The sequence below is a fragment of the Rana temporaria genome, chromosome 3 (assembly GCF_905171775.1).
Source record: "Rana temporaria chromosome 3, aRanTem1.1, whole genome shotgun sequence".
NCBI lineage: Eukaryota > Metazoa > Chordata > Amphibia > Anura > Ranidae > Rana > Rana temporaria.
Window position 1 is genome coordinate 247,713,098 of NC_053491.1, and position 14,791 is coordinate 247,727,888.

Consider the following 14,791-nt stretch of genomic DNA (forward strand, 5'->3'; position numbering starts at 1 on the left):
GAAGACATGCTGGCAATCTGTTTATGTTATGCTTTCTGGTTTACTTATTCAGGCACTTATTAAGCCCATTTGTATAAAGGGGTTTGCTTCCCTGTGTGCACAGCAGAACATAGGTTGATGCAAGTCTATATGACATGTTGACTTTATTTTCTTGTGATTAATGTTGATGCACAGAGCCAGCATTCTGTCTACTCTGCAGCAACTGGAGGTAAATGCAAATGAGACTTAGACACTCTCGGAATGCTTGTGTATGTGAGCCATTAGTGATTGTAGTATGCAGCACCTATTAGAAATGCAGCTTTTATCAGAATGCTGTGTGTTCAGAACATTTGCAGGAGAAGTGTGTTGCCCATAAATGAGAGGCCTGGAAGTGTGTCTAGCTCATGGTCAATGGTCAATGTACCAGCCACATCATCCCTTGATGCTGCACTAATCATTTTAAGCTCAGTATTAGAAATCATTGATTTGTAGGCACATGGATATAAAGACAAGTCATGACAGTTTAAAGGGATTGACCAGCTAAACTGCTAATCTTCAGTGTTGGATAGAGTATGGAAGGATTAAAACTCAAACTCATCATAACAGGGGCGGACTGACCATTGGGGCTCTCCGGCACTGCCAGAGAGCCCCATGCCACTAGGGGGCCCCATCAGGGTTGCCAGGCTCAATAAAACCAGGGACAGTATGTAAAAATCTGTGTTTTTTTTTTACATCTGTCCCTGATATGTCTGAAACCGACATGCTTTTGATGTGAAAATCCAGAGATTTTAACTGTCCTGCCTCTGCACTGCCTCCTGGCATGGTGGCCATCTGTAAGCCTGGGGGCCCCATAATCTTCTATTGCCCGGGGCCCCTATGAGTTGTCAGTCCGCCCCTGCATCATAATAGTTTTTACGAGATAGAAAGTAAAGTAAAGTCTTTAAACGTAACAGACAGAAAAGATATATGTTTTAGTAGAGTATGATAGAAACATGTCAGCTTTTTGGTTCTGTCTGTTTCCCCATTGCAGGGTTTTTCATACTACTTTAGTCACTGGTAAACTAAGTATGGGGAAATATAATGAAGCTCCAGAGAGCAGTAAAACCTGACAGGGGCTCCAATCCTTCCTGACAGTATTCAAAACTAAAATTTTTTTTTTAAATGGACATTCACTTTAAAAATTATCTATTAGTGTAGAATGTGAATCAATCATATGTGTTAAATATGAGGTTATATTAGAAAAATGTATTCAAAAGGCATGGCACACTTGGATTATTATTCATAGTGACGCAATTCATTTCAGGGAAAAACAATTTTTTTTATCTGCTATAGTAAGTGCTAATATTAATGACAAGTTTATCCTCACCTTCTTGTGACATTTTGTACTCTGCTATTTCGCTATCATTAGTCAGAGTGCAAGCAAGACTAAGGGCAGAAAACAGTTCTAATACGTTTGTGTGATTGAGCTCAAAAGATGTTTAGCCAAATTGTATTCTCACAAAAAATTTGGTTAAATACATTTGATATGTCTCACAATTGCTGCATATCAGAAACAAATTATAGACCCATTATCCACAGTGATCCCCACTTCTGTTCCCTTTCCACCTGAAATCTGTTTGAAGAACAGGGGCCAAGATACACTAGAATGCTACTAAGGGAAACTCTGTTCTTTGCTTATAAACGTATTGCTCTTAAATGGATAGGCCTCCCCTTCCTCACTCTATCAGTGGTTGTGTGTAATTAACCAGGTTATCCCTTATAAAAAAGTAATTTACGAAAACAGAGGTTGACCCCGTAAATATAATTAGATCAGGAATGTATGGTGTGCATCAACCCTAATGCTAACAACATCTAGAGATGGAATACCCTTTCTCTACACCTACAAGTTCCGTTACTCCACCATAGTGGAATAATGATGTTATGTGCCATATTTGAAAGAACTCTGACAGCATCCGGGAAACGCTTGTTTTATAAATTGTTTATTTTGTTCTAAAGTTTATTTCACTTCTTAGGTATTTTTGATTGCAAAGAGTAATTTATATGAATTTTGTTTGCTGCATTGTAATACTGATGCTTTGGCTTTGTACCTTTATTTTTGCAATAAACAAAGTTTTAACAAATGTATTTAATATCACTTCTGGTGGCTTGGTCTCCAGTAGAGCAGGTTGACTCACTTTCGTTGTAAAAATATTTCTTTCAGGCTACTCAAACTACATACAGTATTTAGCCAAAATTCTTCCTAGAAGAATAAGGATTTATTTTAGTTAATCTAAGTCAGGTTTACTGCTACTTGTCAAAGTAATCCCAGACAACCGGAAAAGATGATTGAGTTTGTAAAGTAAATCTGGGACCAGACTATAAACATTTAAGTATTTTCGTATTCTTAACAAGCACACATTCTATTTAATCCATCTGATTAATACTACCATTTGCTTTATGTTATAGAAGAATTTTAGAAGAAACCTTTAAGGAAAATTTACTCATTAGTGCTACTCATAAACATGAGCTGATCATCTCCTAATCCACTCAATAACGGCTTACTTTTGCAGATAAACACGCCCAGGTTGATCATTCTTTCTGGAAGAATTGATTCAGCACAAACTATAGCAGTCAATTATTACTGTTCTAATTAAACAAGATTATATGAACATGCCTGATTTGATTGTCCATATTGGGCATTGGCTTCTTTCATATTAGACCCATCGCTAATCATACTTTGTAAAAACTTGCTTGGGAATTTAGAATTTTTACAGTAAATTTTTACCATGCTTCTAAAGAAAATTAGGAAAGGTTACAAATGCATATCAACGCACTGGGGTTTCTGTTAAAATTAATTGAAAAATCTGAATAAATAATCTGCACACTGCTATATACCCTTAAACATTTCTGTCAAATTTTGTATAAAAACAGGAATTTTTGGTTCACTTACATTGCAATACATGTTTAAGGCTGCCATATGCATCAAAGTTCCCCCTGCCTTGTGTCCCTCTACTTAGGACTGTTCTTGTTGTCTTGACCATGTGGTACCACATAGCCCAAGGCCTGAGGTGCAAACACTCCTCACCAGCCCACCCTGCAAAGAGTGATTGACTCTGTTGCATAAGGGCTCCTGGGTTGCAGTGCTTGGGCACACTCAGACTGGCATGTTTTCTTGGTTCTTAACAAAATTAAATTGTTGACAAAAAACTGCCTTGTGTATAAACATTTTGGCCAATTCAAGCAACTTATGTACTGTCTTGTGTATTTGATATACTACACTGTAGTTTTTAATTGCAGGAAAACACTCTTGCCTTGTTTGTGTTGGTCAGTTTGGACCAGAATATGTTAGATTACCAACTTGCTGCTGTTTTATTTTTCTAAAGTGTCCCTGGGACTGTGCACTTTTATTTTTAATTTAGCAAAACAGCTGTCTTGTGTCTAGGCCTTTTTTCTCTTCAGTTTGCTCACAAAACTGCCCTGCTTCTGGTACAGTTTTCCTCAATGCTGCATCAACACCTGAGCATTTTCAGCTCATAAAGCACTTGTATAACGCCACAAAAAAACGCCCAACAAGCATTTTTCCTGCTTTTTACAGTGACCTTTTGACCTGTGCAAAATCGCAGCAAAATGTGGCAAAAAAAATGGTAAAAACACACAACTTTCTGCCTAAAAACTAAACGCTCAGGTGTGAATGCAGCCCAAGCATCTCGGAAATTATACACTTGCATTTCTTGTGTAGCAAAACACCTGCCTTGTTTGTGTTTCTACATTTTAGCCTATTCTACCATTTCATGTTTGTGTAATTTTCTGGTGCTGGCTAGCTTTACTAAACCATTCCCAAGCTCTAAAATTTTTAGAAAAATTAGGTATATCTACAGGGATATGGCAGGGGGGTTGCAGTGCATCCAGCGTTTTGGGTGTGCAGCGTTTTGGGTGCACAATGTTTTGTCAATTTTTCTTTCAAAGGATTCTTTGAGGTGCTGCAAAAATGTTTTTGGGAAAATAGAAGCTATAGTCCTTGGAAGCCAAGTAGATCACAATTTACTATAGTAAAGTTAGGGGATGAAGCTCTATGATATGTACTTAAACAGCCACGTTGGTTGGGGTGAAGTCACACCTATGACTGCCCTTCAAAGTGTCTCTGTGAAATCCTGAAAGTACTATTTTTTAGACCTCCAAAAGTGGAAACTAAATCAATTTTATACCCCTTTTTTTATAATGATGTCCTTCGAAGGAATGATCTTAGATGGATACGCAATAAATTATGAGAGTCGGTAGCCTCTCTCAAACTTCTGAGCTACTGATTGGCTTTGGAGGTAAAGATAGACGAAGACTTGATGCCACTAGAAACCGTTTTTTAGTATATTTTTTTTAGAATACAGCAAACAAGCTGGGGAAAAAGTGGCATTTAAATTTGCTTTTGGCTCCACTTTAACAAAATTGTTATAGGTTTCCTTCACCACTTATGTCTCAAAAAGTATGTACCCCCATTATGCCCTTTTCATTACAAAACAAAATGCAGAAAGAAGAGCTGTCAACCAGCTCTCCTTTCCTCTTTACCTATTATGATAGTTTGGAATTGCTTGCTAATTGTTTCAATTAAACCGATACACAGTAGCGGGTGACCTTTATATAAGGCTTACTGCTTTGGCAGTTTTATTGAAATTATATGTAAGGACATATGAGTAGTCTGACTGTGCATTGGGTTTTCATGAATCCTGATTAGATTCAGAGGTGGAGTGGATTTCCCTTCCTGTGTAAATCGATTGCTAATGCCTTATATACTTGTATATGCATTTCTTAGTCATACATTACAGGACACAGGTTGAAGTAATTCAGCTCCGAGAGAAGCATACCATTTTCTTTTTATCAATATTTCATTTTTTTCTAGCAAGTCTCTGCAACTGCTGTTGAGAAAGAAAGGGGCCCATTGTGCAACTTTCCAGACTGACTATCTTTAACATTGCAGAGACCATACCAAGACCCCCCTGGAAAAAAGCAGGAGGTCCAGCCTATAATGTGTTCATGGGACTCTGCGTTAGGGCAGCACACAGGTGTGTAATGTACTGAATTAGCCGTTAAGTGACCAACAGGTTCAACACTGTGGTCTATCTATCAGGTGGAACCTTATCACTGAAGACCAACACTGTGGTCTATCTATCTGGTGGAATCTTATCACTGAAGACTCCATAGGGAGTGTGCCAACTGGAGGAGAAAACTGTCAGGCTGGGATATGTGCCTTAGATATTGCCTCCTGTCCTTTTGTTTCTGTGTTGTACTGCAGGATTGTTTCTGAACTTCAGTTGCTATGAGTCAGGATTTTGCCCGTTGCACAGAAGCCTTAGTGGTGATTTTACTCTTCACAGGTTCCCTTGAAGGGTTATCACTAGAAGCACTGGCTGCAACCCATTCCCCTTTTGGGCTTAGCCCTTCCTTTGTATAGTCTAGGGATGAGTTCTCAGTGATTGTGTCTAAGTACATGGCCAAAAGCATGCTTTCACTCCCTCTCCTTCAGAGTCCATCTCTGATTTCTCTGAGGCTGCATGTGTTTCTGCGCGATCAGGTGAGGATAAGAAGGATTGTACCTTATCCTTAATTGAGGACTTAGTACACTGGAATTCACTTTCTGCAGATACTACACCAAAACTTAGAAATAACAATAGGGTCCTTATTGTTTGCACATGCCCAGATTTGGAGCTGCTGATTCAGCTATACCTACTGTAAAGTTAGTAGCCTGGGTTGTCTAAAGAGCCCTCAACCTGTTAAGACCTATCCTGGGCATTCCCTATTGCATCAGTTCCTGTAAGGTGTATTCTCTAACCCTTAGCTCAAAACATTTTGCCAAGAAATACCCTATGGAGGATAGATTTTTACAGAAGTGCTGTTTACCTGTTGTGGACCCATGCACTTCTTGCCCTAACAAGGCCCTATTAAGGGCATCCCAATGTTCACAGACTTAATAAAGACTAGAAGCTTTTTCTAAAGCCTAATGCCGCGTACACACGACCGTTTTTCGCGATGTGAAAAATGTTTTTTTTTTTTTAATGTCATTAAAAACGATCGTGTGTGGGCTCCAGAGCATTCGCGACGTTAAAAATGGGCATCAAAAATTTAGAACATGCTCTAAATTTTCGCGTTGTTTTTAACGTTGTAATTTTTAACGTGTGTGGGCTTTAACGATGTGAAAATAACGGAGAAAAGTAAATGATGTGAAAATAACGTGCATGCTCAGTAGTTATGAGACGGGAGCGCTCGTTCTGGTAAAACTAGCGTTCGTAATGGAGATAGCACATTCATCAGGCTGTAACAGACTGAAAAGCGCCAATGGTCTCTCACCAAACTTTTACTAACACAAAATCAGCAAAAGCAGCCCCAAGGGTGGCGCCATCCGAATGGAACTTCCCCTTTATAGTGCTGTTGTACGTGTTGTACGTCACCACGCTTTGCTAGAGCATTTTTTTTCACGATCGTATGTAGGCAAGGGAGGCTTAACAATAATCGTGTGTACGCGGCATTATGCCCTGTACACACCATAGGAATTTCCTATGGGCTAAAAATTTTTTGTCAGAATTCCATTCAAGCTGTCTTCCATCAGTCTTGCATACACACTGTCAGACTAAATTCCGACCGTCCTAAACGCGGTGACGTAAAACACTACGACGAGCCGAGGAAAATGAAGTTCAATGCTTCCGAGCATGCGTCGACTTGATTCTGAGCATGCGTGGGTTTTTTCCCTATTGGAGTTCCACACAGACGATCAAAATTTCCCATAGGCTTTTTTTCCATCATAAAAAATAAAACATGTTCTATTTCCAAAGTCCGACGAAAAAAAATCCCATGGGGCCCACACACGATAGGAATTTCTGATGAAAAAAATCCATCAGACTTTTTTCATCTGAAATTCCTATCGTGTGTACGGAGCATATTTCTCTCCCGCAGGTCCTGCCTACAACCTGCCATTGTAACAGTATCTATCTGTTGGACCTTAGCTGTCTGTTCTAAGGTATATTTGCTGAATCCCAAATATATTGTAATGGATCCTTCTGTCCTCCAGCAACTGAAGCTCACGCAGGCGTACGCACAACCGTTTTTCGGGTTCTAAAAAATTATGTTTTTTTTTATGTCATTAAAAATCATTGTGTGTGGGCTTCAGAGCATTTTTCGGGTTAAAAGAAATGGGCAAAAAAAAATTCGAACATGCTCAAATTTTTCACATTTTTTAACATTGTCGTTTTTCAGGTTGTAAAAAATGGTCGTGTGTGGGCTTTAACGACGTGAAAAATCTACGCATGCTCAGAAGCAAGTTATGAGACGGGAGCGCTCGTTCTGGTAAACTACCGTTCGTAATGGAGTACCGTATTTGCCGGCGTATAAGACAACTGGGCGTATAAGACGACCCCCTATTTTTCCAGGAAAAAAATTGGTTTTGGGATATACTCGCCGTATAAGGCCTCGTACACACGACCGGATCTATCCGCTGGGATTGATCCGTGGATCAGTTCCAGCGGACAAATCCGGTCGTCTGTACGGCCTAGCGGATATTTATCCGCGGAGATTCGTCCGGCCGATCGATTTCAAGCGGATAGAAATTTCTTAGCATGCTAAGAAATCTATCCGCTTGAATCGTGTCCAGCGGATTGATTCGGTCGTCTGTACAGACTCACCGGATCAATCCGTCCGCTCCCCTCCCTCGCATGCGTCGTAATGATTCGACGCATGCGTGGAAGTACTTACCTTCCAGCGTCGCGCACGTCGCCGCGTCATCATCGCGGCGACGGCGCGACACGTCACCGCGGATGTATTCCGCGCGGATTTTGATCCGATGGTGTGTACAAGCCATCGGATCAAAATCCGGAGGAGGAATCTCTGCTGGAAACGGTCCGGCGGACTGTTTCCAGCGGAAAACCCCTCGTCTGTACGAGGCCTAAGACTACCCCCTTCCTACTAGTCTTTCTGGAAGCTGAGGGGTAGCCAGAACAACCGCTGACAGTAACAGCCGCTGACAGAAACAGGCTTTTTTCAGATCTCACTGTGCCATTACATTACATTACATGCCTCACTGTGCCATTACATTACATGCCTCACTGTGCCATTACATTACATGCCTCCACTGTGCCATTACATGCCTCTGCTGTGCCATTACATTACATGCCTCCACTGTGCCATTACATGCCTCCACTGTGCCACCACATGCCTCCACTGTGCCACCACATGTCTCCACTGTGCCACCACATGCCCCCACTGTGCCACTGGGGGGATGTGAGGAGGTAGAGGACAATGCTGTGGGGGAAGTATCTGTGAGGGGGGTAGAGCACATGGCTGTGGCAGGGAGGAGGTGTGGAGGGAGGTAGAAGACATGGGTGTGGGGGGAAGGGGGGAAGCACATGGCTGTGGCGGAAGGGGGTGTAAGGGGGGGGGGGGGGTCAAATACATGGCTGTGGGGGGAAGGGGGTGTGAAGGGTGGTAGAGGACATGGCTGTGGGGAAAAGGGGGGATGTGAGGGGGGTGTAAAGGGGGTAGAGGATATGGCTGTTGGTGGAAGGGGGTTACAGTTAGAGGACATTACTGTGGGGGAGGAGGGGGGGTGTGAAGCCAATGAAGAGAAAGTGGGGTTCCGGGCCGAGTCCTGCTGTCTTTGTCACTTAGATGCAGACAGCGAGACTCGGAAGCGAGACCGCACAAGTGTCCCCATAGAAATCAGGTTCCTATGAGGTCACTCGCCAGGGAGGAGGGGACATTTTTAAAAGCAGTTAATACCTGAATTTGACTTGGTATCAGTCTTTTGCAATCACTTGTACAGCACAGCTCAGGGTGGGAGAGGGCCAGGCAGCACAATCTGCCAATCAGTTCTTTAAAAAGCTCATGCGCTAACAATAAAAATGTTAATCAGTGAAGAGAGCGATAGACAAGCTCATCAGTCTGCTAGACAAAAGCCAGCTTTCTAGACTGTCTATGATATGTTCCAGTGCTTTGTCTTGTGGTTTAGTGATACAGAAAGAAACTAGCTAGCTTGATGCAAAATGACCTAAGATCAGACATTTAACAATCAGTGGGGTTGATTTACCAAAGGCAAATAGACTGTACACTTGCTCCAAAGCTTAGTAAATGAGGGGAAGCCCTGCTGACTTCCATCATTAAATGATGTGCAAGCAAAAATGTTGTTTTTCTTTTTTAATTTTCCTTGCATGAGATTGGGTATTCTTTGTAAAGTAAGAAAGTTCATACGTGATATTCTCCATATGCTTTGTACCGAGTGCACTGCTCATGCTCGGTACATATAATATAGCACACTAACTCGCTTGTAGCACTGAACACAGCCCTGTTCTTTTTCTCTCCACGCCAATATCACACTGCAAATGGCCTCAATGGGAAGAATATATTTATAGCGTGTGGTGGGACTAAGAACAATGAGCCATGATTGGATAGAGTCATCATCACAGTGTCCAATCATGGCTCTGACAGTGCTATGTTCCCTGATTGGGCAAAGCTTTCATTGCTTCAGGCATTTAGGACTTCCAATGCACTGGCGGCGCAGTGCATTGTGGTAGTCGGTGGGCCAAACAAAATATCGAACGACCGATAATTTGGGTGTTCATCGAACAGGCGAATAGCCACTGTTCAGCCTGAACTCATGCTTGGGCCGAACCATTCGCCCATCTCTACTATGCAACCACTCTTCCTCAGCCTTTCTGTCTATCTTTAGAAAAGCATGACTTGTCCTTTGCCTTTCACAAAGAAGGTGCATCTGACAGTTGGGGAAGCAATGCATTGTAGTATATAATGCTAGATTTGAACATTTTCCAATGGCAGAGGCAGCGAGCCATGAAAAACAAAAAGTAGGACAAGTAGGCGGGTCTTTCAGTAAAGTGAGATCAGAAAGTGTAGGAGGGGTTAAATGTGGGTTTTCCAATAATGATTTATTAGGATAGGATATGACATATTTTTTGTGCTGGTGGGTGGATTCTCTGGTTTTACATGATCTCTTAATCGACAGACTGCTTTTGAGCAGATGTTCTGAAAGTACAAACCTCTTTAAAAGCTTTCTATCTTTTGAAAACCTTGAGATGCTCTGTGTAATTTAATTCATGGTGCATTATGAAAAGGCCATGCAAAGAAAGACGTGATGTCAGGTTCCAAGAAGATCAGAAAGAACACTCAGGCCCTAATGATGCTTACTTGTCTTCATTCTTTGGCTATGTGAGAGGGAAGCTGTCAATTTCCTCCTATTGATTGTAATCTTTTCAGTCCCTGTTTTCCATCCCAGGGGCAAAACAGCCACTTGAAAACATCTTTTCCATTGAAGTATTTGCCAAATAAATACATCAGTATGATCCAATAATTATATCTAGGATGTGACAGCACAGATTTTTTATTTTGTTTCACAGGTGAGTATTGCACATGGCTTAAAGAACATAAAATTTTACATATATCTTTTTTTTTCTTTTTTCTCTAGGTCACAATCCTGATAAGCCTGGCACTTGCATTCCTCGCCTGCATAGTGTTCCTTGTGGTGTACAAAGCCTTCACATACGATCACAGCTGCCCAGACGGATTTGTCTACAAGGTATGCACAAACTAATAATTTTATGAAACATGTGTTTCTAGATATGGAATGTGAGCATATGTGTAGAACAGACCCAGGACTGGTCTGGTTGTTTGGTCTCAGGTCCCAGGTCCCATTCCCTGATGGGTACACAGCAGCCAGGCACATGGTAGTTCACAGTGACTCGAGTCAGAAAACAAGCTGTACATGTCTTTTTGCAGTTCAGTTGGCTGAAAGAACTGGGATAGGGTGAGGGTGAGCCTTGGGATACTCCAAAAAAAAAAAATGGTAGCAAACTGTAACTGATTACTACAAAAAACACCCTCTTTAAAGTGAAGAATAAACTGATTTCAAACAGTGACTCCTCAGCAGGAGTAAAGTCCTGTATGTACTGTGAAAAGCTCCATGGCCAGAGGTCCCCCAGCCCAAGCAGGACCTGGACCCCAAAAAGGATTTGTGCATGTTGGAGCTGATCTCCCAGGGATGCCTCGGTTCCTAGCTAAGTGGCAAGAACCCTATGAAATACTGGAAAAGGTTGGGGAGGTCAACTATAAGGTATACCAACCAGACAGGTGGAATAAAGAACAGATCTATCATGTAAATTTAATTAAAGCATGGAAAAACAGGGAAGCCCTGCTAGCCCTGGGTGATCAGCCACTAAAGAAAGAGGAAGGCATAGTGAGGTTCAGATACCAGAGTCTATGTCGGTGTCCCAACAGCAGGCAATAAGAGAGTTTCTACAGTGCAATAAAGACTTCTTCTCAGAGTTGCCAGGCTGCACAAATGTAATTAAATATGACATGTCACTGACACCAAGGTTCAAGTGTGGCTGAAGCCTTATCATAATCCAGAGGCCCACAGACGGGCTTTAGCAGAGGAAGTACAGAGGATGTTCTACCTTGGGGTGATAGAAAAGTCCAAAAGTGAGTGGTGTAGTCCTATTGTCTTGGTTCCCAAACTAGATGGGTCCTTCTTAAGATTTTGCAATGACTTCTGGAAACAAAACAAAGTGTCAATGTTTGATACCTATCCCATGCCCTGTGTTGATAGATTAATGGAGAAGCTAGGCCCTTCCAGGTACATAACCACTCTTGACACATTAGAGGGTATTGGCAGGTTCCCCTGACAGAGAAAGCAAAATAAAAATGCCTTTGCAACTCCAGGAGGCTTATGGAAGTATGTGCGGTTGCCCTTCGGTTGGGTTAAATGGAGCACCCGCTACATTCCAGTGGATGATGGATGAGATTCTTAGACCACATCAACGCTATTCTGCCACCTATCTAGATGATGTGGTTATTTGGAGCACAGATTTGGAAAGTCACCTACCCAAAGTCCAGCCTGTCATTAATTCTATCAGAAATGCTGGTTTAACCGCAAACCCAAAGAAGTGTGCCATAGGGTTAGAAGAAGCCTGGTATCTTGGATACACCATTGGGCGGGACCTCATCAAACCCCAGTCCATAAGGTAGAAGCCATTAAAGACTGTTCTACTCCTGCCACCAATAAACAAGTAAGAACCTTTCTAGGCATGGTGGGATATTATCAGAGGTTCATCTCAAACTTTGCTAATTTGGCAGCTCCCTTAACTGACCTCACCAAGGGAGCCTTTTCCCTTGGTGAGGTCAGTTAAGGGAGCTGCCAACTTAGCAGAGTTTTGGATGAACCTCTGATAATACCCCACCATGCCTAGAAAGGTTCTTACTAGGTAGCGATTAAGTGGAATCCTGAGGCTGAAGCAGCTTTCCAAAGTCTGAAGGAGGCCCTGTGTAAAAAGCCTGTGTTAGTGGCCCCAGACTTCAGCAAAGAGTTTGTGGTCCAAACCCATTCCTCAAATATTGGTCTGGGCTTTGTCATGTCACAAGTGGTAAGTGAAGAAGAACTTCTCTATTTATGTCGGAAGCTCACCCCGGCAGAGAAAAATTACAGTATTGTGGAGCGAGAGTGTGTGTCTATTTCCCAAAGACAACCTCTGTATAGGACGCTGAGCACGTGCACTCAACCTCATTGGTCGATCATGACAAGGCCTGTTCTGAGTGGAACCTGTCCTGTTAAACCGCTGTATGGTTTTGGCCACTGTGTTGCAGCTCATATTCAGGGTTATGTTATTACCTAACCCAGTGTTTCTCAACTCCAGTCCTCAAGGCGCCCCAACAGGTCATGTTTTCAGGATTTCATTTAGATGAAACGCCTGTGGTGATTTCTAAGGCAGTGAAACTGATCAAATCACCTGTGCAAAATAATGGAAAGCCTGAAAACATGACCTGTTGGTGCGCCTTGAGGACTGGAGTTGAAAAACACTGACCTAACCTGTATCCCCTTTAGGTGAATTATTCCAGAGAGGAGACGAGAGATGGGGCTTTTTGCTCAAAACATAAGCACAACTCATTTGGCTCTGGGTTCCAGTGGCGGCTGGTGCTCAAATTTATTGGGGGGGGGGGGGCGCAAACAAACAAAAATAAAATAAAAATTGCAGCCTCACTTTGCCCATCAAACGCAGCTACTGTGCCCATCAATTGCCACCACTGTGCCCATCAATTGTCGCCATTGTGCCATCAAATGCAGCCACTGTGCCCATCAATTGTCACCACTGTGCCCATCAATTGTCGCCACTGTGCCATCAATTGTCGCCACTGTGCCATGCCATCAATTGTCGCCACTGTGCCGAGCCATCTATTGTCGCCACTGTGCCATGCCATCAATTGTTGCCACTGTCATGTGCCATCACTTGTCTTCACTGTGCCGTGCCATCAATTGTCGCCACTGTGTCGTGCCATCAATTGTCACCACTGTTCCATAAATTGTCACCACTGTGCCATGCCATCAATTGTCGCCACTGTGCCATGCCATCAAACGCAGCCACTGTGCCATGCCATCAAATGCAGCCACTGTGCCATTAATTGTCGCCACTGTGCCATCAATTGTCGCCACTGTGCCCATCAATTGTCGCCACTGTGCCATGCCATCAAACGCAGCCACTGTGCCCATCAATTGTCGCCACTGTGCCATGCCATCAAGCGCAGCCACTGTGCCCATCAATTGTCGCCACTGTGCCATGCCATCAATTGTCGCCACTGTGCCTATAAATTGCCGCCAGTTTTCCTCCTCAAAAACCGCCAGTTTTCCCTGTAAGATGCCACCAGATTGCCCCTCAAATACCACCAGATTGCCCCCCCCCAACCGGCACTTACCTTTCTTGGGTCAGCCATCCTCCCTCCACTGTCCCTCGATGTCTTCTCCCGCCCTCGATGTCGCTTCAGCCAATCAGGTTACCGGTAACCAGACCCGGTGAACCTGATTGGCTGAGACGCGTGTCAGTGTTAACCAGGGAACGCACACCCTGTGCGTCCCCTGGTTAACTATTTGGAAGTCGATTAAAGCCCCCCCTGGCTGTAATCGGGAAGCCTATCAGAGCTGTTGGCTCTGATAGACACTTCCAAAACAAACCAACTGCTGTTATTCAGATGGCCGGTGCTCACCAGGGGACCGGCCATCTGAATAGTGGGAAAAGGTTGGGGAGGTCAACTATAAGGTATACCAACCAGACAGGTGGAATAAAGAACAGATCTATCATGTAAATTTAATTAAAGCATGGAAAAACAGGGAAGCCCTGCTAGCCCTGGGTGATCAGCCACTAAAGAAAGAGGAAGGCATAGTGAGGTTCAGATACCAGAGTCTATGTCAGTGTCCCAACAGCAGGCAATAAGAGAGTTTCTACAGTGCAATAAAGACTTCTTTTCAGAGTTGCCAGGCTGCACAAATGTAATTAAATATGACATGTCACTGACACCAAGGTTCAAGTGTGGCTGAAGCCTTATCGTAATCCAGAGGCCCACAGACGGGCTTTAGCAGAGGAAGTACAGAGGATGTTCTACCTTGGGGTGATAGAGAAGTCCAAAAGTGGAGCAAAAGGGAGCAATCAGGGGGCACTGCCACCAAATGTGGAGGAGGGTGCCCCTGCCTTCGCCACATCTCCAGCATGTATCAGGTGTCTGTGGGAATCCGGAATGTAGTTTTACCGGCGTAGCGTACCAGTGGGTGAGCAATTTGTAAGCAGTTTCCTGCGTTCTGGTGCTCAAGGAGCATTTGTGAGCAAGAATACAGGATCTCTTCCACTGAGACCCCGAAATCGGGACATCCAGAGCTTGCGACCATCTATCCCTGAATCTGTCATCTCCGCTGACCGGCTGATCTCTTAACCAAACATAAGAGATGGAGGTTGTTTTTTGTATGGGCTCGCCTGCCAGGCACACCGACTCCATCTCCGTGGGCTCCCTGCTAAAGTTATGTCTC

The 14,791-nt window shown here is 43.2% G+C and overlaps 1 protein-coding gene across 1 annotated transcript in view; it reads left to right on the top strand.

Moving 5' to 3' along the window:
• The window catches only part of NSG2 (neuronal vesicle trafficking associated 2), a 102,552-nt gene that overhangs the window by 61,039 nt on the left and 26,722 nt on the right, over window positions 1–14,791 (top strand). Inside the window, exon 4 of the mRNA XM_040344555.1 lies at window positions 10,412–10,522. Coding sequence (XP_040200489.1) covers window positions 10,412–10,522 — 111 coding nt within the window. The remainder of the gene's footprint in view (window positions 1–10,411; window positions 10,523–14,791) is intronic.